This window comes from Zingiber officinale, chromosome 1B, assembly GCF_018446385.1.
Source record: "Zingiber officinale cultivar Zhangliang chromosome 1B, Zo_v1.1, whole genome shotgun sequence".
NCBI lineage: Eukaryota > Viridiplantae > Streptophyta > Magnoliopsida > Zingiberales > Zingiberaceae > Zingiber > Zingiber officinale.
The window spans coordinates 171,137,648-171,165,278 of NC_055986.1; the positions used below are offsets into that span (position 1 = coordinate 171,137,648).

At 40.0% G+C, this 27,631-nt stretch overlaps 4 protein-coding genes across 19 annotated transcripts in view; 1 reads left to right on the forward strand and 3 right to left on the reverse strand.

Annotated features, from left to right (window-relative positions):
• Positions 1-4,001: 4,001 nt before the first annotated feature.
• Positions 4,002-7,635, reverse strand: LOC121992286 (cytochrome c-type biogenesis CcmH-like mitochondrial protein). Of its 4 annotated transcripts, none has more exons than XM_042546590.1 (5): positions 7,405-7,635; positions 7,271-7,343; positions 6,833-6,989; positions 4,519-4,650; positions 4,002-4,392 (listed from the first exon to the last, which is right to left on the reverse strand). In XM_042546590.1, the coding sequence occupies exons 3-5, from the start codon at positions 6,971-6,973 to the stop codon at positions 4,213-4,215; spliced, it is 453 nt and encodes a 150-aa protein (XP_042402524.1). In that variant the 5' UTR covers positions 6,974-6,989; positions 7,271-7,343; positions 7,405-7,635; the 3' UTR covers positions 4,002-4,212. The 4 variants fall into 4 exon arrangements, with proteins under 4 accessions (XP_042402524.1, XP_042402504.1, XP_042402512.1 ...); XM_042546570.1 differs by having other exon boundaries at positions 6,833-7,021; XM_042546578.1 differs by having other exon boundaries at positions 6,833-7,021; positions 7,497-7,622.
• Positions 7,636-17,921: 10,286 nt separating this feature from the next.
• LOC121992220 (myosin heavy chain, clone 203) lies at positions 17,922-22,877 on the reverse strand. The gene is made up of 2 exons (XM_042546436.1): positions 20,060-22,877; positions 17,922-17,966 (listed from the first exon to the last, which is right to left on the reverse strand). The coding sequence occupies exon 1, from the start codon at positions 22,812-22,814 to the stop codon at positions 20,061-20,063; it is 2,754 nt and encodes a 917-aa protein (XP_042402370.1). The 5' UTR covers positions 22,815-22,877; the 3' UTR covers positions 17,922-17,966; position 20,060.
• A 119-nt stretch (positions 22,878-22,996) lies between these two features.
• Positions 22,997-24,816, forward strand: LOC121992228 (pentatricopeptide repeat-containing protein At5g08510-like). The gene has a single exon (XM_042546446.1). The coding sequence runs from the start codon at positions 23,192-23,194 to the stop codon at positions 24,737-24,739; it is 1,548 nt and encodes a 515-aa protein (XP_042402380.1). The 5' UTR covers positions 22,997-23,191; the 3' UTR covers positions 24,740-24,816.
• A 128-nt stretch (positions 24,817-24,944) lies between these two features.
• Positions 24,945-27,631, reverse strand: part of LOC121992238 (O-fucosyltransferase 23-like) — a 33,731-nt gene continuing 31,044 nt past the window's right edge. For 9 of the 13 annotated variants that reach the window (XM_042546521.1, XM_042546531.1, XM_042546475.1 and 6 more), the window contains one exon: positions 24,945-26,638. In XM_042546521.1, coding sequence (XP_042402455.1) covers positions 25,218-26,567 — 1,350 coding nt within the window. In that variant the 5' untranslated portion in view covers positions 26,568-26,638 and the 3' untranslated portion in view covers positions 24,945-25,217. Of the gene's footprint in view, positions 26,862-27,631 lie in introns of all 13 variants that reach the window. The other 4 variants (XM_042546458.1, XM_042546504.1, XM_042546467.1 and 1 more) reach the window with 1 other exon arrangement.

Sequence of the window (27,631 nt, forward strand, 5' to 3'; positions counted from 1 at the left end):
AGTGTAGGAGTTACTCTTTAGAAGCTGCTACACGTGGTAGCATCGTCCGACAACTTGATGTCAATGCTACAATGTGCAACAGAAGCTGCTACACGTTGTAGCAGCTAATCCACTGTAACTGCTACACGATGTGGAATCTACATGTCACGAGTTTACCCGCAAATGTGTAATGGCTAATCCGTAGTAACTGCTATATAATGTAGCGGCTACTGTTTATAAGTTGTTACACATGGTACCATCTTCGATCACCTAGATAATACTGCACAGTCACTATTCACCCCCCTCTAGCACTTCTCGATCCAACAATTGGTATTAGAGCGGGGTCGCTTAGATTTAGAGCAACCATCAATAAAGTATATTTTTTTTGTGGTTATTTTCAGTTTTAGGGAGTCAATTAGAATTAGCTTAATAGCTACATTCTAATTCTTTTTACGAATCGGTTTTTGCTCGAAGTTGGTGCAACACCACTCGAGTTCATTATTTTAACTTTATTCCGCACTACTAATCCAAGACCTAGTCTTGGGGTATCTTGTTTTATTTTGTTCTTGCATATTAACTAAATGGCCCAGCAAGAAGGATACAACACCGTTCGTCCCCCGCTCTTCACCGGAGAAGATTTCGAGTACTGGAAAGGACGAATGGAGAACTTCCTGAAGATCCAGTTCGAGATGTAGATGATTGTTAAGACTAGAATCCATCTACCAACTGACGATGACGGCAAACTACACCCTGCGAGAACTGGGAACCAGCCCTAATCAAGAAAGTGGAAGCTGATGCCAGAGCCATCTGCACCCTCCAGTGTGGCCTGACCAAGGAGGAGCTCAACAGAGTTGGATCGTTCTCCAGCGCAAAAGAGTTATGGGAGAAGCTGATCAAACTCCATGAGGCACCTCCGACACCAAGGTGAGTAAGAGATATTTACTGTTTAATAAACTATACAATCTCAAAATGTAGGAAGGAGAGACAGCAAGTCAACTCGACACACGCATTCAAGATATTCTGAACTCCCTCAACGCGATTGGGCAAAAAGTCGAGAACAGAGATATTATAAGATATGCTCTCAACTCGTTTCCAAGGAGTACATTGTGGACATCAATGGTAGATGCCTACAAAGTCTCCAAGGATTTATCTTCCATTAGACTAGATGAGTTGTTTTCTGAATTCGAATTACATGAGCAGACTAATGCACAACCAACCGAGAAGGGCATTGCTTTGATTGCAGGTACAAGCAGAACACGTGAACCAAGAACACGGCGAAGAACCGAACCCGGATTCGGAAGAAGAACCCGACCCAGACGATGAAGACGACGAACTAACAACAGAACTTGTGAACCTTGTAAAGAAACTATAAAATAAAACGAAGGGTTTCAACAAGAGAGACCTAAAGAAGGCAGTAGAATCCAAGGAGAGTCAATCAAGCTCAAAAGTCAATTTCGAGGTAATTTGCTACGGGTGCAATCAAAAGGGGCACATCAAGGCCAACTGCCCAAATCAAAAGTAAGCAAAGAAGCAGAGAAAGAAGAAGGTGCTGAAAGCGACTTTTGAGAAATCTTCAGAAGAAGATACCGACGACGAGCTCAACCAGACGAGCTCATCCAGACGAGCCTCCTCGCACTAATGGCCCGGGATCAAATCAACGTGCCCGAGAGCGAGAGCGAATCAGAAGCTGAATCGGAAAGAAGTCACAGATCCGTATCCGTTTCCGAAGGGTCTGATCCCACTGTAAGTATTCCGCGTCTAAATAATTTAGTTAACTACTTATTGTACAAGTTGGCTAAGTCAAACATTCGGATTAAGTCACTTCTAAAGGAGGTAACAACCCTTAAAGAAGTGACTAACTCTGAATCCTTAACTGACTCAGTTCAGACTGGAAACTCAACTCAAGTCCAAAAACTTAAGGAAGAAAATTCTAGCCTGAAAACTCAGGTCAAGGATTTGGAGAAAACGTTGGAACGGTTCTCTTTGGGTTCCAAGAATCTTAACCTGATTCTTGGAAAACAAAAGGCTGTATACAACAGATCCGGAATTGAATTCAAGCCTAAAAAGAAGTATAGATCGTATTTGTCACTTGTACACAGAACAAATAGAAAGGTGGTCCAAGCATGGGTACCCAAGTCCAACTTGGTCAATCAAGTTAGACTTGGTCAATATTGGGTCCCCAAGGATCAAGTTCATTACCTTGATAGACCTTATTGAGGCTATAATCCAGAGGGAGCAAAAAAAAATTATCTTAATAAATAAATAAATAAATTTAAAGAAATATAATAATAGAGATATCGTTTGCATACTAGAGATATCGTTTAAATCTTAAAGACCTTAATTACATCTAATCTATTAGACTGAAAGTTAACATCTCCTTATAATAATTTATTTTCTGCCCTGTCTCCTGTATTCCTATTTAGATTCTTTCAAACCATCTTAAATAATGCTGACTTTTTTTCAAAATTGAGTTCTTACTCAGTAGATGTTGCCTCGCTTTTATGCTGCGAACTGATTGCACTGTCTTGAGCATATATTCTAGTAGCATTTAGGGTAAGTTTGGCTCTGAATATAAGTATATACATTTTTGATTTTCTGGGATCTGCACAACTGTTAACTGAGTTTTTGTGTTCGAAGTGCATTTGGTACACATGAAAAATTATATCAGGACTTGTGTAATTGATACATCAAAACAAGTACTTAGGGATGGAAATGAAATATGTTTTTTTTAGGAATCTTTTCTATGGTTTGCCTATCTATCACATATGTTCTCAAGTAGTTCATCATGCTGCCAGTTTAGGTCAAGCACCGTATTTCCTAGTCATGCCGTTCCTTCCAACAATAGAATAGTCATGCCGTTCCTTCCAACAATAGAATGGCTTGCTTGCGTTAGCACACACTTCTCATGTAAATGTAACAATATTGATAGGAAATGGTTTTTTGTAACCATGTTTTGGCTGTGTATATTGCAAGTGAAATCCTGATGCTGAAACCATTTAGTTTCTTGTTGATGCTGCTGTCTATATGGTAATGCTGAGGTTTTACATTTCAGAATTCATCAAGATGGACAACTCTCTGAAAGCTTAGTAGATGAAAATTTAAGTTATCTGCACAAGAAGATTTGAATTTGGCCTCAATTAGGAAAAAGGATAGCTGACCCACCCTCATTTTCATTCCCCATGAGCGGTATGTAATCTTGATGCACCCTACAAATTTTCACTACTAACTGTTTAGAGCAATTTTGTACATGCCATTTATTAGGATGATTATGTTTGAATCATAGCAAAATCTTTTTTTATCTTCCCTATTTGTAAACAATAATCAGCAGTGAATTTCATTTCTGATATCTGTGTACCCCCATGCTACAAACATAAATTTGCTGCATTCACCACTAAAGAGTAGATAGTTTCAATTGCCTCAGTTGTGGTAACTAAACATGCATAAAGATCTTCATCCCTTCACTTCCTTTTGTTCTCCCTTCTCTTGCTGCATAATAAAGAAAGCTTTTCCAGTAAACAACACATTGACTGTTCTAGAGAAATGATACTCCAAATAAAGAAAGGAGCAATTTTTTTTCTTCCCGTATTAGCTTGAAATTAGATAAACAGGAGCTTAGAGAACATCAGTAAAGTAAGTTTCTACCTTGATTTGGCAGGCGTATCTCTTCCGTCCCTGCCAAATGCAACCTCGTCCATGCTTTGCCCTTTCCTTGTGTATCTCCCACCAGTTGCTACAAACCCCGGGCAAGGCCGAAAGGCTTTTATCGGCTCCCAGCCAAAGCCTGGGACGGTTGTGATCCCGCCTTGAATTCGGCCCTCTCTGTTGCAACCCTTCTTGATTACCTCTCTCCCGCAGGTCTTGCACCCCCTTGAATATTGAAATATCAGACCATGCTAGTTCACTTAGAACCAATAGTTTCTCAGTGTGTGTTTCTGTTTCTAGTAGAGACAACTAGCTCACGTTGCAAAGATACTTAACATACAGTTAGGTGTTGAGATCTAAAAAAAAAAAAATGGACAAAATTGGATCTTAACATACAGTCTTCCAATCGCTTCTCATTCAACTTATGAGTAATCGACAACTAAACATCCATGACCTAGATACATTTCGACATAACAGTGACAAAATTGGAACTTTTGCAACATTTTGTTCGTTTGCTCTTCTTATGAAGGTCCACTATGTAAGTATTAGATTAGCTAAGCGTGAAGGAACATAGAAAGCACACCAAAGCCTTCAACTCCACCACTTTCTTCTCAGAGATGGCGGTGGTGTTAGTAGTTCGAGCATAGTTTCCTTCTCTGTTGGGGTTAACGGAACACCTCGAACAAGATTCAGAGCCATTACGTGGACATTGGTATTTTGCCTGCGCCTCCGATATGCCCATCCACCAATTGCAACCCCAGTAACAATAACCTAATTCCATTGGATTAATGTCAATGAGATCTTTCTTAGAACCCTAGTAAAGTTTGTCTAAGAGAACCACACTGCAATACAAATACAGAATGCAAGGACCTCTGGTATCACTGTAAAAGATCTTACCGGCGACAACCATATAGCAGCAGTTTGTAGATCGAAATGAGGAGCATAAAGTACATCCTCGCCGAACCTTTCCGCTAGACTTTTGTACACCTCCTTGTCAGTTTTACCTTCTCGGATTCCATCCCGGATGAGCTGAAAGATGTAAGGAAACCACTAATTATAGTAATATTAACAATAGATGCACATTTAAAAAAAAAAGAAAAAAAAGATGTTCATAATAGAGAATCATGTAGGCGACAACTATGCAGAACCTTCCTGATTAAAAGAAAAACTAAAACCAAAAAGGAGAAATACACAGATTTCAGCCAGTAAGTAAATAAACAAGATAAAGAAAATGAACAAGGAAAGGCCCCACAAGAAACAGAGAAATTTCTGCACAAATATTTGATAGATTTTCATTGTGAGTACAATTCTGATAATGAATAGCAGAAACAAGGACACTGAGATTAATAGAGAAGCATAAAAAAAGAAAAACATATTTGGTTATTGAACAACATCAATTTAGCTGTTTGTGATTCTTCTTTGAGAACAGATACACACAAAAGAAACAAATATAACGTTCTGATATAATACTGCCAATACAATGCTTGAGACATACTAAGGCATCAACTATGAAAGCAAAACGGAAAATAATTCAACAAAAGTAGTATTTTTAAAAATTAGAGAAAAAGTTCTCAATTAACACCAAAAAAAATCCAAACTAGGAAGCGCCACACCATTGATTCGTTTATGTCATGAGATTTACACCATGATAATAATGTAACAGAGACACTTAACTTAAACAGGGGAAAGTTATTCAGGTGAATATTGCAATTTGCAAACCCGTATTTGAATGGTCATTTAAGTTGTCTTTCTTAATCAACAAGTTGACCAAGCATATATATGCAAAACTTGGTTGTTTTATAAAACGTCGAGGTGGAAAAAGAAAAGATACTATGCAGTAAATATCTTTGATGATGAGCCAAAATTTTGTTGCATGTGATGAAAATGAGAATGAAGGTGTAGGAGTAAAGAAAGAATGGATGGACATCACCATGGTTGTCATGGAGGGAACATTAAGCAGCAGTTCATTGTGTGTGTATAAACAAAAGTACAATAATTTGCATCCTAGAAAATCTAAAAAGATATATGACTAAAACTGTCCTATGTAAAATATTAGCAGTCATAAGCAGCCCACCCAATAAAAATTAATAAAAGGAAAGAAGGTTTCCAATAACCATAAGGAAAGATTCCTCCAAGAACCAAGATCACAGATAGCAAAGCACTTCAAGGACATGACCATAGTTCACAACAGAAATAAAACAACATTCTTTTGAAAAAGTTGCTTCACGTGTAAATAATGATGCAATTCTTTTGTCGGTACGATGTGTTAAGACCCAAAAGTCTTTAAATTAGTGACTTTTTTAGCATAATGGAGAATAACATTATTTTTAGCAAATTCTATCATGATATCAAAGACCTATTTTTTTTCTTCCTTTTCTTTTACCCTTTATCTCTATTTATTGTCAAACATTTTACAACATCCTTTAAAAGTGGTATATTGATGAATGTCACGATTATTTGAGAAGTTGAAAAATACTTATTCTGTTATTTTCCTCACATGAAAGAAGACCATGAGGCTTTTGTTCCTTGTTCACATGGTCTACTAACCAAAAAATATGGAACCGCCACATCAACGACCCCTCTAGAATCGGTCCCACGGATATAGAGGGAGGTAAATTCAAATACATAGATGGAAGGCGCATAACAAGGACTACCACAGGCAGTGACACCTTGGGGATCGACCCTTGCCCAATCTGGACACACTACCATGCGCCCACCATATGTGCTACACCCTGGGGACATCTAGTCTCCTAACCAAGCTTATGCACAGCATTGCACCACTGCTTTTCAACATCAAGTCACTGTTTCTGCCTTATTTCCATCCCAAGCATTGGACAAGATGACCAAAAAGGAAGTAGGCGTTTGGACATAAAGGGGAACATTTATTTTCATGCCAAGCTATTTGCTACATCTCTTTGTTCATATTTTCCATCCCTTTTTGCTCTTCTACTCAATCGGCTTCATTTTGTTCTACTCATCCCCTTCTGCTCATCTGCTTCATTTGTTCAATGTTTCATGTACATATCTACTTTGTCACACTTGAGTTGCAGATTGTTTTAATACCCAAATAATATGACCAAGTACAAAAGAAAAAAAAATCTCTGCATTCATGGATTTATTTCCAGAAAACCAAATTTAGCATCCCCAAGCTATGTTAGCTAACAAAGAAACAAAGAATAGCATAGAAGAGTTTCAAGGAAACTATTTTTACCTTTCTGAGCAAAATAGCAACATCTGCCTGTGAATCCTCAATGGATTGACTGCCACATTCAGTGCACCTAACATTAGGGAAAATGCTCTTCGCACGAGCCTCAACAATCTGAGCTTTCTTCAACTCCTCATTGCTCACCATTGGAGAACCAACAAAACTAACCTCACAGTCAAGAAGCTTGAGTCATTCCTTCGCACAAAGTAGCAGCAGAAACTAATGAGAATCCATATCACAACAGTTTCAAGAACATAAGGAAAAGATCAAACATGTTATAAAAACAAAGCATTTTCCTGCGCATTTAGTCAAACATTTACTGTGCAGGCAAACAAAACCATGTCAATTTCTACCATCGCCAAATGAACCCAAACACAGTATCATAACTCCCAAGTTTCTTATGCACAAGGAATAAAAAAAATCTTTCACTTAGTAGAATCTCACCTGATGGCGTTGGATGATAGGGCGGCAATGGTCAGTGGCAGCAGATTGCAGTGGAAATTGAGGTGCGCTACCGCTACAAGTTAAACAGATCTATCAAAGAAATCTATACATTGAGCTAATGGATCTGAAGTTACCGGCGGACCAGCCTCAATGAGTGATGCCAACGAACGAGCAAGGAAGAGATGCAACTGTTCAAGAAGCAAGAACGGGCAGACACTATGCGTGCCTATTTATGCTACGGGAGCCAAGGTAGTCTCCACGCGGTAGGTCAGTGGCCGACGATCGACGGCGGATCAGAGAACGGTGTGGCGGCTGAACGAACAAAGGGCACCTCAACTCCAGCGAAATCGATCTTGTGGGAGATTTAACTCGAAATGACGCTATTGCCCTGATTGCCCTTTTAACATGTGGCAAAAGGCGAAATCATAGTGGTAAGCATCCCACCACATACCAACTCGGATGACCTGTGGGGTCTGATTGCCCTTTTAACATATCCAAACATCTAGTGGTGTAATTGAGTTGAGCCGAGTTCAATTCTGGAATGTTTTAGTTTGATCGTTTTTAATCGAGTTGAGTTCGAGTTTTATTTGACAAATATATTCATGGCTCACGAACTTAATCGAACTTTTATCGAGCTTAATAAATATAAATTATAAATTTAAATATATTCATTAAAACCTAAATTAGATATTTAGAGAAAATTATAATATTCTTATTAAAATTTATAATTTTATTTAATAAATAAATTTACTATATTTGTCTATATTTTTTATAAATAAAGTATAAAATTTATAAATTTAATATCAAAATTATTATTTTTTCATTTAAAAGTTGATTCATGAGCTTACTAACGAGCATGTTCACGAACTAACGAGTCGAGTATTGTGAAACTTGAGATTGACTTATTTATCTTAACGAATCTTATTAAATGAATTCAAATAAACTTTTATCGAATCAAGCTTTGAATAGCTCATGAACGATTTGATACTCCTATAGACATGTATATCATTCTTGTATATTTATGCAATCTGATATTACACCAGACAACAAATATCTAAGGGAAACAAACTATTGTGTAGTATTTTCATCAGCCATGGATGCACAATCATGATTTCCTTGTTGCTGACCAAGAGATAATACAATTCCTTACTTCAAGGGAGGGTCGGCCAGCTCCGGTCCTTCGACTCAGGAGGCCCAGGGCGAAAAAAAAGTTTAAAATAAATTTTTAATAATATACAATTCATTTAAACGATTTCTTCTTACATTTCTATTTGTAAAATTGTCTATAATATTATTAGTTTCAAGATTACCATTTTGCAAATTGAACCTAAAAGGATAAAAATAAAAGACAATATCAAAAAGTTTTGAAATATGAATTTGGGTCCAACTACCCAAGGCCCCAATTATATGCCTAAAAAGATAAAAGTAAAGGACAATATCAAAAAATTCTGAAATATGAATTTGGGTCCAATTACTCAAGGCCCCAATTACATGTCTATAATACATAATTCTAAAAAAAAAAAAATGGGCCCTCTCAAATTCTAGGCCCAGGGCCATCGCCCAGTGTCGCCCTCCTCCAGGGCCACCCCTGGGGTCGGCTCAAGCCTATTTAAGGCCCTAGGTAGAAAAAAAATTTTACACCTTGACATTATTTTAAAAAAATAAATCCCTCACCTTATTTCATTTAGACTTTAGATCGAAAATGGTGGTTTAAAATTTATTTTAACAAATTAAATATTAATTTTAAAAATATTTTTTTTATACAATTTAATTTTCTTATTTTTTAGATGTAAAATTATTAATTAAAATTTTATATTCAAGTTTAGACAACCTAATTCAGAGAAATATAAGCTGTATGGTATTAAACAGAGTATTATTATTAAATATAATAAAACGCCTCAAGTAGATAATAAGTTTACAATTTACTTAGCTATAAATAAGTGTATTCAAAATTATTTAAAAATGAAGATAATAACTTACTCAATATTTTGAAATTAGTAAATATTGATTTTGTATGACTTATGAAATCTTTGTTGACTAGCTGAATCCTGATAATAAATATCATGATGCTTGGTCACAAGTTGAGTTTCATATTTATTTGAACAGTTTTTGTGCATCATCTATGATCAGTATTTGTCTAATATTAATGCAAGGAGATTTATTAAATATGAATGTTAATAGTTGTTCAATATCACAATCTGAAATTGATTCTGTGGGAACAAAAACTACTGTAAATTTCAAAAGAATGTAAACCAAAAGAAAAGCAATGAAACCGAGAAGTAGTGAAGTATGGGATCATTTCTTGAGAATGTTTTTAGTTATTTTTTTAGACAAATAGTTCTAATGATCTTTTAGTGGAATGTTAAATTTAAAAACTAAGTAGAATATCATGCTAATTAAGATTGAATGATTGAATGTTTCAATAACATCTAAATGAATTTAGCTCAAGTATATTTGGCAAAGTTGAGGTGTTGGATCGGCACCAAGGCTATGTGTTGGGACCTTGACGTCCGCTAGAGGGGGGGTGAATAGCGTCTCACCCAAAACTTTACTTCCTATAATGTTAGTGCACAGCGGAATACAAAAACAAACTAACAAATACGAAAGTTAACCTAAAACAAGAAAGAAGAAGACAACAAACCAAACACAAACCCTAACACAAGGTGTTTACGTGGTTCGGAGATAACTTGCTCCTACTCCACGGCGTGTCCGTAAGGTGGACGATCCCTCAATCCGTCGGTGGATTAGTCCCCGGCAAACTCCGGCTAGCTCAACCTCCTTGTGGGTGGAGAAACCTCACCACAACTCCAACCAAGATCACTTGGACACAAGAGATCCTTGAGCACTTTGGTGACTACTAATTAGGCTTTAACCAAGTCTAATTTCGTCACCTTGGCCGGCCATCCCAAGCTCCTTCTTATAGAGCTTGGAAGAAATCGATAGCTGATTTTCCCGTTACCAGTCGATGGTCCTTGCACCGGTCGACCGGTGCCAACCCAACGGCTCTCTCAGCGGCTCTCTACTAGTCGACTGGTCCCAGGACCAGTCGACTGATCCCAGCCATTTCGGGCACAGATCCTCTCTGATGCTACAATAAACCCTAATTTTGGATTTTACCCCGAGTACATTCACTCAGCACTCGTTCTCGCCCGACCAACCTAGACCTAGCCTTCTAGCCTCCTCCATCAGCCTTGCGTCCCTCGGATGCCTTCCCATCCTTCACGTCTTGCCTTCTGGAGCTTCCATCGGCCTTGTCATTGTTGTCGGGTCTTCCTTTGCCAAGAGGTCGCGCCTCCGGGACTTCATCCATTGCCAAGTCACACTTGGACTTACGTTGCCAAGACTACATGCTTGGACTTACACCGCCAAGACTCATCCTTGGACTTTCCTCCTTTGCCAAGATCACACTTGAACTTACGTTGCCAAGACTACATGCTTGGACTTACACCGCCAAGACTCATCCTTGGACTTTCCTTGTTGTACCTATATCCTGCACACTCACAATGCATATCAAATACAACAATAAACCTAACTTAAACCTTTGTCCAAACATCAAAACCTAGATTGCTCCAACAATCTCCCCCTTTTTGATGTTTGGCAACCTGTTTAAGTTAGGGAAACATAAATACAATACATATGTAAATAAATATGCAAATCAACTCATGCATAGATAATGGAACCTAAATCCCTAGGCTCCCCCTTCACCTAAGCTCCTCCTTGAGCTAGGATTTCCCGCAAAGGTAAACTTCTCCCCCTTTGCCTAAACAGTCGCTCCCCCTTCACCTAAGCTCTCCCTCGAGTTAGGATTTCTTGCAAAGGTGTATAGGTTTCTCACTTAAACCTAGACTTCTCCCCCTTTGCCATACATCAAAAAGAGCTCCAACAATATCCCAATTGTTGAAAACATGTCATCCAAATTGACCCTAAACTCATGTATTTATCCCCCATGGATCTCATACATTTAAACGAGTTGACACGGTCAAGAACAACGTTGAAAAACACTTTTAGGCTGGTATCAGTCGACTGAACTAGGTACCAGTCGACTGCCCCCTTCGACAACCTTACAGAAGCATTCTGTGGTCGAAATCTACTGTTACCAGTCGACTGGTATCATCACCAGTCGACTGGTATCGAAAAACTGAGCTTACAGAGACATTCTGTGCTCAAAAATACTGTTACCAGTCGACTGGTATCTGCACCAGTCGACTGGCACCCTATTTATGTAAAAATCAGCCTTTTCAGGCCAACTTCAGAAATGCACCAGAAATTCCCTAGACCTCCAAAAATTTCCAAATTTTGTGGAGAGGTCTATTGTACCCTTGTCTACTTGGGAAAAATATATATAAAAATATATTTATCACAGATCCCAAGATTGACACAAAATTCAAAATTAGCTAAATAGTTCAATTGAACCTTGACCTAAAGTCCTAGTTTCAGCTTCCTCTTGATGTATCTGCCCATACTAAACCACAATACTTTCCTAGCATGGGTTTATATGGCATCTATACATCAACAACTAATTTTCATGCAATATAAACCTAATTCATATTTCTATGCACGAAACACATCCCAATTGTGCCAACCAAGTATAATAGAGACTCAAATCCATCTCTAATCCCTTTGGCACATCTTGGTTCACTTAAGATCATTTACCATATGTCCCAAAGACTCTTTGAGCTCTCCCTTGAGCTCTTAATCTTAGCCACCTCCCTAGGTGACTCATTTACTATGACTATGCCACTTCGGTGCACCTCAGGTGACACTTGGCCTACAAAACTCTCCTTCATAACCTTAGACACCTTGTCTTTGGTTAATTTGTCTTTAATCTTGGACACCTCATTCTTGCTATAATTATATGGTACCCTAGCATATTCCTTCTTATTGGCCTTGGATGACTCTCCCTTGTCCTTGGTAACATCTCTCATACCAATGTCATGTGCTACCTTAACACTTGACCTCCTTTTGGTCTTGGAAAAGATTTTTATGTTTTAAAGGAGTAACTCCCCCTAAAAATATGGTTAAACTTTTATCATTGCACCAACAATGACTTGGAGTTTCTAAATAATTAGGAAAACCAAAACTTGAAGTTTTGAGGTTAAAAATTCAATAATGAAACTAACCTCAACCGAAACTTCACTTTGGTTTTTCTTAACCAAACCATACTTGTTTTCATCATGAAAACTCATGTAGACATTATTTAGAGTACTTTATCAAGGAAAAATAGTTTTCTATGAAAATACTTCCTATTTTCAAAGATTGACACAAATTTGAAAACTCTTGAAAATTTCAATGTTTTCTCCTAGTTTGTGTCTAACTTTCCAATGATGATTACTATCAAAAGATAGTCTTCACCAAGGTTTTTCAAAAGTATTTTGAAATCATTTTTAAAACCAATATCCAACCACGTTCTTTGGGCTCAATGCACATGACTTGTACATTAGCTTTCCCAATGATTGGAAGACACATAACTATGTGTTTTGATGAACCTAAAACTCAACAAGATGCACTAGATCAACATCTTGAGTTTAGTTCACCATCTTAACATCTCACTTGTATCTAACGTGTATTAAAACACATACAAGTCACCTTATAGTTCTTTGTGAGATGTATATTTGGTCTTGCCCTAAACTAAGGGATCATGCATCTCTATCTAGGCATTGTAAAAATCATGATCATCCATCTAGGATGCCACTTGATATAATCCCTCTTGTTGGGATATTTACCATTTATAATAGATGTCATTTGTCCTTAAATAACAAGGGAATTAAAGTAATGCATGATGTTACATGGCATACATCAAAATAAGCAATTTTCAAAATGAAAAGCAAGCTATAGCTACATGATGTATGTATGACATGACATGGTAATAAAATATGAATGCTAAATATAAATATGATGTCATGACATATGATAGGCAAACAAAACATGGCAAGTTAGCATAAATAAAATTTACCTAGATTACCTATCTAAGTATTCTTAACCCTAGCTAACTCAAAATTTAACCCTAAATTGCCCATGATTTTCCATGAAAATGCCAAAACCCAATTTTGATATTTATTTTTCCTTTCTAAATTTATGTCATTTTAACTTAAACAAATTTCTCAAAGTATGGCACATTTTACTCTTTCCAAGAGTAAATGAAATCAAATTAAAACTTAAATTTACCTTTTACCTTTTAAGAAAAGATCAAAAACCCCAACTTGGCATTTCTTATCCTTTTCTAAATGTGTCAATTTAAATTAAGTTCAAAACCTCAAAGTTTGACACATTTCACTCTTCCAAAGAGTGAACATCTTACATTATGACCTAGATTTTTCTTTAATTACTCTAAGAAGATACCAAAATCTCAATTTGGTATTTCATATGTTTTTCCACATTGCGTCAATTTAATTCAAACATAATTCCTTAAGATTTGCCACATGTTACTCTTTTCCAAGAGTGACAATTTGGATTAAGGTTTACATTTTCCTTAATTCCATAAGAAAATGTCGAATTCCAAATTTGGCATTACTTTTGCTTCTCTCTAGTGTGTCAATTTAAATTAGATTTAACTCCTCAAATTTTGACACATTTTACTCTTTCAAAGAGTAACACTTATCATCCTTTTCATTTTCAAAGGTTAACAATCACCTTGAAAATGCTCTCAAGTGTCAACTTTCCCAAGGTTGGGTTAACTACCTTTCCAATTGGAGTTGACACTCTCTAAACCCATCTAGGGTGTAGAGAATATGTTCCTAGGAACCCAATACCTATTGGTGCTCCTTGGATGCTCTAGGTACTCACTAGGGATGACTTCCCTAGATACCTTCCTAAGGACCTTTCTAGGCTTCTTAGAAACCTTGGTCACTTCCACTAGGTCACTTCTAGGGCTAACTCCCCTTGTAACCTTATTTGTGACTTTGTTTGGCCTTTTTGGAGCCTTAGTCACCTTTACTAAGTCAACTTTAGGGATGACCTCCCTTGTGACCTTCTTTGTAACATTATTAGACTTCTTAGAAGTCTTAGTCACATTGGTCTTTGCAAAAGTACTCTTAGGGACAACTTCCCTTGTACTTTTAGCTTGACCACTAAACCTAGGGTTGGTCCCATAATTATATGAAACCCTATGAAAGGAAGTCACATCCTTCTTGGCTTTAGGTTTGTATCCCAAACCTATATAGCCATTGGATGGCTCTTGTCTAGCTTTTCCTAGGTTATGCTCATTTTGACCCCTAAGAATATTTTCCATTCTTGCTAGGGTTCTTTCTAAATTATCAAGTCTTGACCTCAAGACTTGGTTTTCCATCATTGAATCCATAGACTTGGATTTTTCTTGACCCCTATGAGCATTTCTATATCTAGGCATATATCTATAATCCTTAGAGTTATTGCATAAATTGTTATTTACCTTCCTACCCTTAGATGTGATAAATCTAGCATGAGGAGGGATATATTTATCCTTAGATTTATCATGCATTCTATTTTCATGATAAATAGCATTATAATGATTTAAATTTTTACTAGCATTCAAGTTAGGGTTTACCTCCCTTACCCTTGAAGCTCTCTTCTTCTCCCACTTCTTCAAGTGCACCAATTTCTTGAGCTCTCCTCTCCTTGGGCACTTTGTGTGGTAGTGACCTCACTCACCACATGTAAAGCACCTAATGTGCTTCTTCTCCTCCTTCTTCTTCTTCCTACAACTCACATTAGTTTCTAAATTAACTTTAGTGAGTTTAGGGTTTACCTCCTTTACCTTCTTGAGTGAAGGACACCTACTCTTGTAGTGCCCCATCTTACCACACTCAAAGCATTTGATGTGGTCCTTTGTGCTCTTCTTGGTAGTTGAGGTGGAGGGTTGAGCTTCCAAGATCTCCTCTTCCTTGGATTGCTCTTCTTCTTCTTCTTCACTTGAAGATGTCGATGATTCCACTTCTTCCTCCCTTGAAGATGTGGATGATACCTCCTCATCTTCCTTCTCCTCCTCGGATGTTGACCTTATGTCAACATCGGATTGGTCCTTCTCTTCTTGGACCAATGAGCCCTTCTCCTTGGACTCCTCTACTCCTTGGAATTGTGACGGGTCTTCGTGATAGGCAATGATCTTTTTCCAAAGATCACATGCACTTGTGCATTCACCTACACTCACAATGATATTAGAAGGTAGTAAATTATGCAAAATTCTCATTACCTCCTTGTCCGCCTCCGATTGCTCTCGTTGCTCTTCGGTCCAATGCCGAGGTCGGAGGCGTTTACCCTTCTTGTCCGTAGGAGCTTCAAATGGGTCACTCAAGACAACCCATTGATTCCAATCCATTTGGAACCATGTCTCCAACCGCTTCCTCCAATAATTGAAGTCTTCTTTGTCATACGGAGGTGGAATTCGGATATCCCATCCGAGCGGTCCTTCGGACTCCATCTTCTTCTTCCTCTAGCTTCTTGCTCTCTTGGCGGTTAGTCCGTAGAAGAGCGACCTCGCTCTGATACCACTTGTTAGGACCTTGACGTCCGCTAGAGGGGGGTGAATAGCGTCTCACCCAAAACTTTACTTCCTATAATGTTAGTGCACAGCGGAATACAAAAACAAACTAACAAATACGAAAGTTAACCTAAAACAAGAAAGAAGAAGACAACAAACCAAACACAAACCCTAACACAAGGTGTTTACGTGGTTCGGAGATAACTTGCTCCTACTCCACGGCGTGTCCGTAAGGTGGACGATCCCTCAATCCGTCGGTGGATTAGTCCCCGGCAAACTCCGGCTAGCTCAACCTCCTTGTGGGTGGAGAAACCTCACCACAACTCCAACCAAGATCACTTGGACACAAGAGATCCTTGAGCACTTTGGTGACTACTAATTAGGCTTTAACCAAGTCTAATTTCGTCACCTTGGCCGGCCATCCCAAGCTCCTTCTTATAGAGCTTGGAAGAAATCAGTAAGCTGATTTTCCCGTTACCAGTCGACTGGTCCTTGCACCAGTCGACTGGTGCCAACCCAACGGCTCTCTCAACGGCTCTCTACTAGTCAAGCTACAGTGCACCAGTCGACTGATGAAACCACCAGTCGACTGCTACAGTACGCTACAGTACTGCTACAGTACTGCTACAGTACTGCTACAATAAACCCTAATTTTGGATTTTACCCCGAGTACATTCACTCAGCACTCGTTCTCGCCCGACCAACCTAGACCTAGCCTTCTAGCCTCCTCCATCAGCCTTGCGTCCCTCGGATGCCTTCCCATCCTTCACGTCTTGCCTTCTGGAGCTTCCATCGGCCTTGTCATTGTTGTCGGGTCTTCCTTTGCCAAGAGGTCGCGCCTCCGGGACTTCATCCATTGCCAAGTCACACTTGGACTTACGTTGCCAAGACTACATGCTTGGACTTACACCGCCAAGACTCATCCTTGGACTTTCCTCCTTTGCCAAGATCACACTTGAACTTACGTTGCCAAGACTACATGCTTGGACTTACACCGCCAAGACTCATCCTTGGACTTTCCTTGTTGTACCTATATCCTGCACACTCACAATGCATATCAAATACAACAATAAACCTAACTTAAACCTTTGTCCAAACATCAAAACCTAGATTGCTCCAACACTATGTGCATTTGATCTGGTCCATTAGATCATGAATAAAATTTAATAAATAACAAATAAAAGTTTATAAAAAATAGACAGTGTAAACAAACACAATTCGATAGCAAAGTGAGCTCTTTTTGGCAATTCACATGTAAACAAACACAAGTCGGTGGTTTTTGAATTTTAATTCACATGTAAACAAACACACTACACAAAATCGAATTGGGGTCAAAATTATTCGGTTAATTCGTTAATTCGGTTTGTTCGGGTTTTAACAAGGAATTCGGTCGGTTTGGTTATTTTTTAAAAAATCGTTCGGGTTCAGTTTAGTCATTACGATTCAATTCGATTTTAATTAAATACTCATCCCTACCGCCAAGGTAGGATTTAGGTCACCTATTTAAATACAGATCAAACCAAAACGATTCTATATCTAGCTCCGATTTGGTTAGAGTCCATTTAATCAGATTTGACCTAAACCTGCCTCTACCTTTAGCTATCACCCATCGTAGCATCACTGTCGCCTCTAGCTCCAGCACCGGCCGGGGACGTGACCTAAACCTGCCTCTAGCCGTCGCCCATCACAGCAGCGTTGCCGCTTCTCTCTCCAGCGCCGGCTAGGGACGCTAGCAACACTCTACCAATAGCGCTGACCCTCCCCTTTGTCTTTCACAATGTGAGTAGAGGAGTTTCTCCTCCCCTCTACGAGTAGGAGCCCTGTGTCTCATGTTTTGGCTATTTGTTTTGTGTTATATCTATCATTATTCTTCGTTCCGATGACCATCAAGTGTGCAAAGATCATTGTATAGAAGTGAAGGAATTTTTTCTTCCTCCCACAACGACTTGTTGGCGTATATTTGGTGAATCGCAAAGAGTGTTGGTAGGTTCCTTTCTTGTTTTCCTTGAATCGGGTGGCACCGTAGGTCATTGAAGGAGATCCTATCCGGAAGTAGGGTGGATGGCAAGCTGGGAAGGTGGCACTCTCGTTGACTCGTCGAAGACTCCGCTCGGACCTGCAACATAGACGTCGTTAGTATGAAGCTCCCCCTGGCTCCAATCCGTACTTCTAGGTTCGATTTTCATCGCCTTGAATCCTCGTCTGCGTTCGAGCTAAAATCCTGTCGCTTCTTGAGTTTGCCTGCAATCGATTGAGTTTTGGTGGACGAAAATTTTCATCTTGGCATTGAAATCTTAATTTTTTCTAGTCATTTTATGTGGACAAATCTGCTGAGGTTTCTATTGTTTTCCAGTAATTTGGAAGAAACAACGCAGAGCCTTTCTTTCAGTTAAAAGTTAGGGTTCATGTTGTCGGTGAGTTCTTAGGATATTTTTACACACCACTTTAAATCTCAAACGGATTGAAATCTTGCTATTTCTATGAAAACACTATGATTACTGCTATAATCATTATCAAGGCTTTATTAGTCGCAACTATTTAGAATTGATATACTAATCTTCTCTCTCAAATTGATAATATCACTTGCAATATTCTAATTGTTACTAGAAAGCATTACCTCAATGTTTGTGAAATTTATATCTCAACATATATCTAGATAACAAAACTAAGAAGTAACGACTTTAAATTATGGAGACTAATACCTCAATGTTTGTTTGATAATGACGACAAACAAGCTGTCTTGTAGTGTTCTAATTTGTTCTTCACATTAATTCGGTTTAACTAAGCTAAGAGAATGACCTCTTGCAGTGTCAAATAAATAACCAGAGCTAGACAAGAAGACGAAGGCGATCCTAGAACTGATCGAAGAAGAAGCAGTCTTTCCTACAGAGTGCAGAACGGTACGCCAAGAAGAGACCAGAGCTCATACACCTGATTGAGGATTTCCACTTAGCAAACAAATTGTTGGCTCAGCGATATGATCGACTCAAGTCAGAAATAAAAAACCATCAAAATGTGGATCTTACACTCCCGATGTCGAGCGGGCGCTACATAGGCAAGTTAATTGAGCATATCCATGGAGCACAAGCATTGGGCACATACGACGGTGGTGAATCTGAAGTGTCAGATGCAGAAGATGTGATGGAGAATGATGGAGTTGAAGACAATGAGGCGATGAATGGAGAGGTTGAATGGTTGAAGCTGGATATCCAGATGCTAATGCACGAGAACCCCAATCTTATCACCATTGTGTATGTATAGTAGTGGAGAATCTGAATTGTGTGAAGCAAAAGAAGCAGATGATGGAGTTGATGACGAGGAGGCGGCGATGAATAAGGAGATTGAGAAGTTGAAGATGGAGAACAAAATGTTAAAGGCTGAAGCAGAAGCGAGAGATGAAAGAGAAAAGAGAAGTCATAAGGCAGCTTTGTTCGCCAATTAGCATTCTTAAAAGAGACAAAATGCTTGAGGAAGTGCATAAGAGAGCAACAAAAGAAATGGACATTTATATGGTTTTAAGATTTACAAAAATAATAATGAGTGATCAAAAATGGTTCTCGCAAAATTTGAGTTTAGGGTTTTAGAGGAATAGTAATTGTGTTTCTCATGGAAATTTTTTGGGGAAAAGGTAATTTCATTAGATTTATCTTTAAAATGAGTAAATGATGGTGTTGTGCTTTCCTATCTTAGTTGTTCATGAAACTTACTACATTGAATAATTTTAAAATTTAAAAGCTATTTTAATAATTGAGATTAACGATAGTGTGCAAAATGAATTCTTGTTACTCGACGTGATATCAAACACAACATAGTTCATGGGTTAAGCTCAGTTATTCCCTTGGGGTAGTGCGATGGTTAAGAGGGTGTTGTCACATGAGATCTTGGGATCGAAACACGGCATGATCGAGCATAACTTCTCCCATATCTTGGTCATTTGTACTAATGGCCAGTTGTCCCCTTGGAACGGTGTCATGGTTAAGACATGGGATGCTGTCACATGAGGTGAATCATTTTTTTTGTCACATGGGTTAAGCTCAGTCAACTTCAAATAATCCAACTTTTTTTTATTTTTCCTAAATAAAGTTTTTATATTAATATTAAATATATTAATAAACTTAATGATAACATTATTTTTTTTAAAAAAATATTAATTATTTTCATAATGTTAAATATTAAGAACTCCTAATGGGCAAGGGAAAAAAACATGTATGAAATGCTAAGTTGTAGCCCACATATCGTTGTCAAGTATCAGATAAACGATACCAAAACTTTGATCGTTTCTAAGATCATCAAAGAAAGGCAACAACAAATTTGATGCAGAGGAAGAAGAAAACCTTAGCGGCTGCTGACTCCCAAGGCATAAGAAATGGCAGCCAACACGGCAGCAATTCCCGGACAAACCCAACACAACACTCCGGCTTTCTTCTCAGACTCAGCCCTGGCACATTGCAGCACCTCCAGTTCTTGCTCCATCTCGTTGATCTTCACCGCCTTCTTCTCGAAAGTCACCTCAATTGCCTTCAAATCATCTATGGCTGCATTCAGAACATCGTCTCCTGAATCCTGTTCAATTTCCATAATTTCTTGTTCCATGATCTTCTCGGAAGTAGATTTTAAGAGGCACAATACCTTCACAAAGTTTTCATTAGTAGCCCTTGCCATCTCTTGGACTGCAGACTTTTCTGCAACCAATGAATCAACATCCCCTTTCAAGAGCCTATTCTCGGCATTAAGTCTATCGAGTGCAGCCTCAGAGTTGCAAAGCTCCTTCTTTAGTCCCTCGACCTGAAGCCTTAGGCCGTCAACTTCATTGATCATGAGATTGAGTTCATAGATAGCTGAATCTTTTTCAGCTTGAAGCATTGAAATTTGCTTCTGCTGGTCAATAACTTTAAACTCCTGCATAGCCCATAATCCATCAATCTCACCCTTTGCTGCTTTGATCTTTCTAATTGTCTCTTGAAAACCATCAATCTCTTCTTCAAGTAACCTTTTCTGTGAATGTATCTCAAGCTGCAATTTTTCATTCTCCTTTTGAAGATAACCAAACTCCAACTTCAATCTCTCAATTTCCTCCACGAACAGAGATTTCGATTTCTCTTCTTCAGCGAGCTTCAACAATATCGTGTCCTTCTCAACTTGTAGATCAGAAAACTTAGCATTAAGACGAACATTTGCTTCCTCCATCTCTTCCTTTGTTCCTATGATGTTATGTAGCCTTTCCTTCAACACATCCACCTCTGCAATCAAAGCTATTCTGTCCGCATCAAATCCAAGCTGCAACATTGCAATCTGCTCTGCGAGAGAAAAGTTGTCAGCTTGACAATTTGCAATCTTCACCTGAGCCTCTTCCAATGCCATTGACACTGTGTTGAGATCTCTTTTGTAAGTGGCGGTCTCGGATATTATTCCCTTCATATCTTTCTCAATCTCAACTTTCTCTGCTTGAATTTTCTGTGACTGATCGTAAGTGCTTCTGAGGTCCTTCTCCAATGACATGGCTTTTTCCTCCATTGCAGCCTTATCGGCTTCAAAGGCTTGAATAAGCATCATCTTCTGCTCAAGCTCCCACTTTTGCCTCTTTGCATCCTCCCTCCATCTTTGTTTCAAATCGTCAAGCTCAAATAGGGCAGAATCCTTCTCTGACACTGCAATATTGAGATCCCTTATCACTGAATCCCTTTTGCCAACGACAGATTCCAATTTCACCTTCTCTGCAGCAAGCTCAGCTAATTGGGACTGGAGGTCTTTCACTTGATCTCGCCTTTCAACTGTTTCCTTAAGGGCGAGCTGGTTCAGAACCCTGAGGTTCTCAATTTTTCCCTTCTCATCATGAAGCTCATTCTTTAGCTCCTCCACCTGCAACCTCAGGCCATCGATTTCAATCACCACGAGATTAAGGTCATTAATGGCTGATTGCTTTTCAGCTTGGAGCATAGATGTTATCATCTCCAGATTGACAAGTTCTGACGCCTGCGTACACCTCAATCCATCAATTTCAACCTTCGCTTCTTCGATCTTCCTAACTGTCTCCTGCAAACCATCTAGCTTCAATTCATACATCTTTTTCTGTGACTTGAGCTCGAGCTGCAATTTTTCTTTCTCCTCTTTAAGATGCAGCCTTTCCTCTATGACTAGAGCTTTCAATTCCTCTTCTTCAGCAAGCTGCTGCAAGGTCAAATCTCTTTCAGCTTGTTGCGCTGAAACAATTCCTTGTAGATGAGCAACTTTAGCTTCAAGACTAATCTTTTCTTCCACTGTCTCTTCCTTCTTTAGTTCGATGTTATGGAGTCTTCCCTTCAATCCCTCCACCTCTGCAATCAAATCAGCTCTATCCGCCTCAAATTCAAGCTGCATCCTCAAAATCTGCTCTCTGAGACCAACATTGTCCACTTGACAACTCGCAATCTTCTCCTGAGCCTCTTCTAATGCCTTCGACGCTGTGTTGAGATCCCTTTTGTATGTGGCACTTTCGGATACTAGTCCCTGCAATTCTTTCTCGATCTCACCCTTCTCTACTTGAATCATCTGCAACTGATCATAAGTGATACTAAGATCCTTCTTCATCGACCTAGCACTTTCTTCCATGGTGACCTTATCAGCTTCGAGATCTCGGATAAGCATCATCCTCTGCTCAAGATCACACCTTTGCCTCTCGGCCTCCGCCCTGGCGTTCACATCACGGATCTCAGCTCCCCGCTTCACACGGTCAAGCTCAACTAGGGCAGAATCCTTCTCAGACAACACCGTATGAAGATCTCCCCTCGCTGCATCCCTCTCGCTGGTGACAGCTTCCAGCATCTTCTGCACAGCGGCAAGAGCTGCCTCCGCCTCCGACCTCTCGACCGCGATCTCAGTTATCCGGGAGGTGACGACGAGATCAGAAAAACTTCGGTCAATATCGATGAAGAGGAAGAGATCTTCAGAGAGGCGGTCGACGCAGGATTGGAGGTCTCTCACTTGCTCCCGCCGCTCCACCATTTCCTTGAGGAGGATCTGGTTCAGATCCCTGAGGCTCTCAAGCCTCCCTTCCAAGTCTCCTCCTACGACGACCGCCGCCTCGGTGGGATTGCTTTTCTTCTTGGCCATCGGAAGAGAGAACGAGAGCAAGAAAACTTCCGACGCTCTTAAGCTTAGTGTTTTGAGATTTTGAATCGTTCGCTTGATTTTCAATGGGAGGAGAACTGGAGAAGGTTCGTGTACACGAAACAGGACATCTAGAAGCTTTTAAACGGTGTCAGTGGTTGATTGACTACTTTCCGTGTTCAGTGTTTGGACAAACAGAGGCGATGCTGTCGAAGGTTACAAGTTTCGAAATTTGAATTAGCCGTGAGAAATGAACGGTTGGGTTTCAATTTCTGGACGCGGAGCGGACTTGTGATTAAATCCGACCCGCTTTTTCCCAGCATCCGCTCCAGTACTCCTTTTTTTTAAGGAACGGAACGTGTGTCCGTCGTGTCAGTGTTATGCATCTCCGTGGTGGCGGCGCACTTCATCGCCTCCGGCAGCCTACCGACGCCCGCACGTACGCCTCTCTCCTCCGCTCACTAGCCCGATCCTCTTGCCCCTCTCCGCTCCGCCGCCTCCGCCAGATCCATGCGCACCTCGCGCTCCTCGGCATCCTCCACGACGACGACGCTCCACTCGCCGCCCGCCTCTCCGACGACTTCCCTTCCGCCTCCCTCCTCCTCTACCATGCCGACCGTCCGTCCTCCCTCCTATTCAATGCCCTCCTCCACTCCCACTCCCTACGCGGCTCCCCCCTCGAAAATCTCTGCCTATTCCGACGGATGCTTGCTCTTGGCCTCCCTCCCGACCACTTCACCTTTCCCTTCGCCCTCAAGGCCGCCTCCGACCTCTCCTTTCTCTCCTTAGGCCGCACCCTCCACCTCTACACGCTCCGCCGCGGCCTCCACCGAGACGCTTACGTCGGCAGCTCCCTGATCAATATGTACGCCAAGTGCGGCGACCTCGACGATGCCCACCGCATGTTCAACGAAACGGCACTTAGACTTCCCTCCTCATGGAACGCCCTCATCGCCGGTTACATGAGAGTGGGCGCCTTCGGCGCCGCCGAGAACCTCTTCGACGAAATGCCTGAGAGGAATATCATCTCCTGGACCTCCATGATCTCCGGCTACTGCCAGAGCGGACTATCCGGCCGCGCGCTGAGCCTATTCCACGAAATGCGGCAGAGGGATTCGGAGGTGAAGCCCAATTGGGTGACGGTGGTGAGTGTGCTGCCGGCGTGCGCCCACTCCACCGCGCTGGAGCAAGGCGAGAGGATCCACCAGTACGCCGCTGCCATGGGCTTCGATTCACATCCCATCGTGCAGATTGCTCTCGTCGGAATGTACTCAAAGTGTGGCAACCTTACCAAAGCCCGCCAACTGTTCGACAAAATTCCTCACGGAGACAAAGATGTCACCGCATGGAACTCCATGATCACCTCCTATGCTTCGCACGGCCTCGGTTGCGAAGCCGTATCGACATTCGAAGACATGTTGAGATCAGGCATTCGCCCGGATCCTATCACATTCACTGGCCTACTCTCTGGGTGCAGCCACGCAGGGTTGATCGATCAAGGCCTTGCATATTTTGATTCCATGAAGACAGTTTACCATGTAAAGCCGCAATCTGAGCACTACGCATGTGTCGTGGACCTCTACAGCCGCGCCGGTCGTTTGGTTGAGGCAATGCAGATGATTGAAAGGATGGAGACCGAAGCCGGTGCTAGCGTCTGGGGTGCATTGCTCTCAGCTTGTCGGAATCATGGCAATGTGGAGTTGGCAGAGGTTGCAGCGAGCAAATTGTTCGAAATCGAGCCAGAAAACAGTGCTAACTATGCGTTGCTTTGGAACATGTACTCAGAGCTGGGCAGATGGGACGAGGTGAAGAGGGTAAAAGCTCTAATGCGCGAGAAAGGAACAAAGAAGAACCCCGGTTTTAGCTGGACCGAGACCAGTGCAAAAGTTTGTGCCCCACAAACAACAGATGTTTACATGTCTTCCTAAGATATCAACTATTTAAAACCATCAAACATGGCGGAAAATGAAGAACATTAATCAAATATTCTCGAGTCTCATTATTAGTCAGGTTTCAATCTTCATCACCCAACTAAGAAATTGAATTTAAAAAAATCATCACATGAATTTGTAAGGAGAATATTCCATGTTCTAGAGCTAACATACAAGTGATTTTAGAGCTATCCTCATCAAATGGTTGTAGAAACACTTGAGATCCCAATAAGAGCCAACACAATAAGAGCAAGTATTTAGTCAATTTTTTTCATCTTTCAAAAAAAAAAATGGGTGTTAAATTATGTTACAACCTGTATAAAAGATGCTGAACAAGAAATCTTGTACCAATTGAGAAGTCAGTCAGTTTTGAATCACCGGTTAGACTTTGCGAAGTGAAAAATCTTCCTGAATGCGGTCACGGCATCTATTTAGCAACAGCCGCATCCTATAGAATAAAGGATGCTGCCTTAACTTATGTGTTCCAGTAACTGTAACATGATATGCTATTAGTCCCATAACTTATGCTGGAGAGACTTGGGGCAGACATATTGGTCATCCACATTTTAGCTCCACCGTGCTGTTCTGCGATGTTGTATGCATACGATGAATATCCAACTTCCGTTGAGCATGAGTTTGTGAACCCCATTCCAATCGACTTCATTGTCCGAGATAGTGCTACAAGGCTGGAAAATGTAGAGAAGCTGTTTCCAACAAAAATGTCTGCTCGAGAGCAAACCTCATAGTCAATTGCAGACTGTATAAGGTAAGGGTGCTTATCGTATACATCCTTAATTGCCAGACTTTTTTTCTCGAAAGGAACAAAACCATCTTTCCATCCGCTTAGTATTGAATCGTCCTCTAGAAGGGCATCGGCAACTGCAAGGTAAACCACTATAGGCTGCTGTATAGTGGTAATGTGCGATACTCTTTCAATTATTTCATCCTTGCTACTACATATCTGGTTTATGTTCAATCTCTGCTCTACGTTCTTGCAATGAATCATCCAGTCTTTCTCGATCCTCATATGAACAGCCATGTATGGGACATGGTGATCTTGCCAGCCATCTAAACTCACATTCTTCGGCGGAGCATTAGAATTGTGGCTCAACTCTCTACCTACGTCTTTAATCTTTGATATCACCTTAGCCACTTCCATCTCTATCTCATCAACCACTATAAGACATTCAAATAACTTTGCATAATCCTTGGCTGGCCAATGGTCGTGCCAAAGGAAAGGATTTTTCCCAGAGATCCGAATAACTTCAATGTAATCAAATGACTCATTCCTGCATTGTGTCAACTGATGTAGATCCCTTTCCTTTGTCCACTTCCTACCACTACCTTTAAGGACCTCGTATGGCTTGCTCTTGTTCACAAGATCAGAATAGCGTCCCAACCGCACAAATCCATTACATCGATCATTGAATTTTTCAAAATTGAATAACTTATCAAATGCCATAGGTTCAAGCAAATCAACCTCTTTGTAGAATAGAGATGCACTCAAACTAGGCATCAGAAGGGTTCTGTTTAAGAATCTCGCTGTTAAGCATGCCCTGGCCAGTGCAATTTTCTGATTGTTCAACCCCCAAATGATCTGAGGGACTTCCAGGAATTTGTCTCTCCTGATTGAATTTTGCAAGTTAGAAGCAGCAGTGATGCCTATCCAATTGGAGGTCCTCCATGTAAGCAAATTGGAACTGGGGAATGAAGATATGACGGTCCCAAGTACAAATATAGAAAATACCAAAGTGAAGCACCTGAAAACCAAATGCTTCATGCTATAGCTGCTTCGCTTGAGCAACTCAATGTTTGCTGAATTCATCACTGGCTTTCTTCATTCTGTTCTTGTTGTATCACCATGAATGATAAATTTATCACCAGAACTTCTGCTCCCCATTAGTATTGTAGAAAAAGCAAATCACAATGAGGACGAATGATGCAAAATGATCAACCTCTTTTTATTGGGTTATCTAAACATTCATTCATGATTCTCTTATAATCATAGGATCTGCCAAATGCCTAGTGTCGATACTGCTGGCACCCACTGAAGTAGCTAAGATATAACAAGTTTCAAGCATCTGATGTAATCCAAAGATTTAACAATTTTACAGTAGTTCTGCAAGTCAAATACAAAAAAATAAGAAAAGAACATCATTTCATGTTTTTATCATATAAGTCAATGAAAGAACTACTACCATGAAGAATTGGAAAACTTGAATAGCATTTTTGTAAGAATAAGAATCTCACTTCTGTGTGATTATCATCTAAGCACGGATACTTCCCATTTAATAGTCTAACTGACAGTCTACCAGTTTTGTTTTAAAATAAATTCTTCAACCTCAAGTTCCTTTCGGTTGTTTAGATTAATTTAGAAAGAACTCCCTCTCCTCCTCCATCCTCCTGTTTGGGTATGTGTTTCTTTTTCCAAAGAGAATGCCCCTCTCAAAGGCTTACTTTTCTTTTTTTGTTTCTCTGACTGAAATAAGCTATCAATTGTTCCCCAAAAGGGTAAAACCTCATTTACATCTTAAATATGTGAGTGAAAAAATAGATAGAATTCATGAAACACCATTACTATCATCTCTTAGCATATTTGATTTGAAGATCAAACAGTATTGTTTCTAAGTTCTAACCGCCATAAAATTACACAAGGTATCATAAAACCTGAAGAAAAATCCATAATTTTACCATAGCCAATCCCAATTGAAATGTCCTCTTTTTTTAAAACTTGCTGATGGAAGATTGAACCCATTTTAGCTCTTTACATACTGGAACTAATGGACAGCAACAGAGCAACCTAGCAAACAACGATATTACAGATGCATGAGTGTACTATGGTGCTCCTTCACCTGTCCCAGAGGTATTGAGGGTACTGACTATGATATT

Bases quoted from the DNA above. Each gene is read 5' to 3' on its own strand.
- LOC121992286 (XM_042546590.1), bottom strand. From the start codon at position 6,973: ATGGTGAGCAATGAGGAGTTGAAGAAAGCTCAGATTGTTGAGGCTCGT. The intron at 4,651-6,832 runs GTAAAAATAGTT...TACATCTTTCAG, and splicing joins TTGCTATTTTGCTCAGAAAG to CTCATCCGGGATGGAATCCG. The intron at 4,393-4,518 runs GTAAGATCTTTT...CAATGGAATTAG, and splicing joins CTGCTATATGGTTGTCGCCG to GTTATTGTTACTGGGGTTGC.
- LOC121992220 (XM_042546436.1), bottom strand. From the start codon at position 22,814: ATGGCCAAGAAGAAAAGCAATCCCACCGAGGCGGCGGTCGTCGTAGGA.
- LOC121992228 (XM_042546446.1), top strand. From the start codon at position 23,192: ATGCATCTCCGTGGTGGCGGCGCACTTCATCGCCTCCGGCAGCCTACC.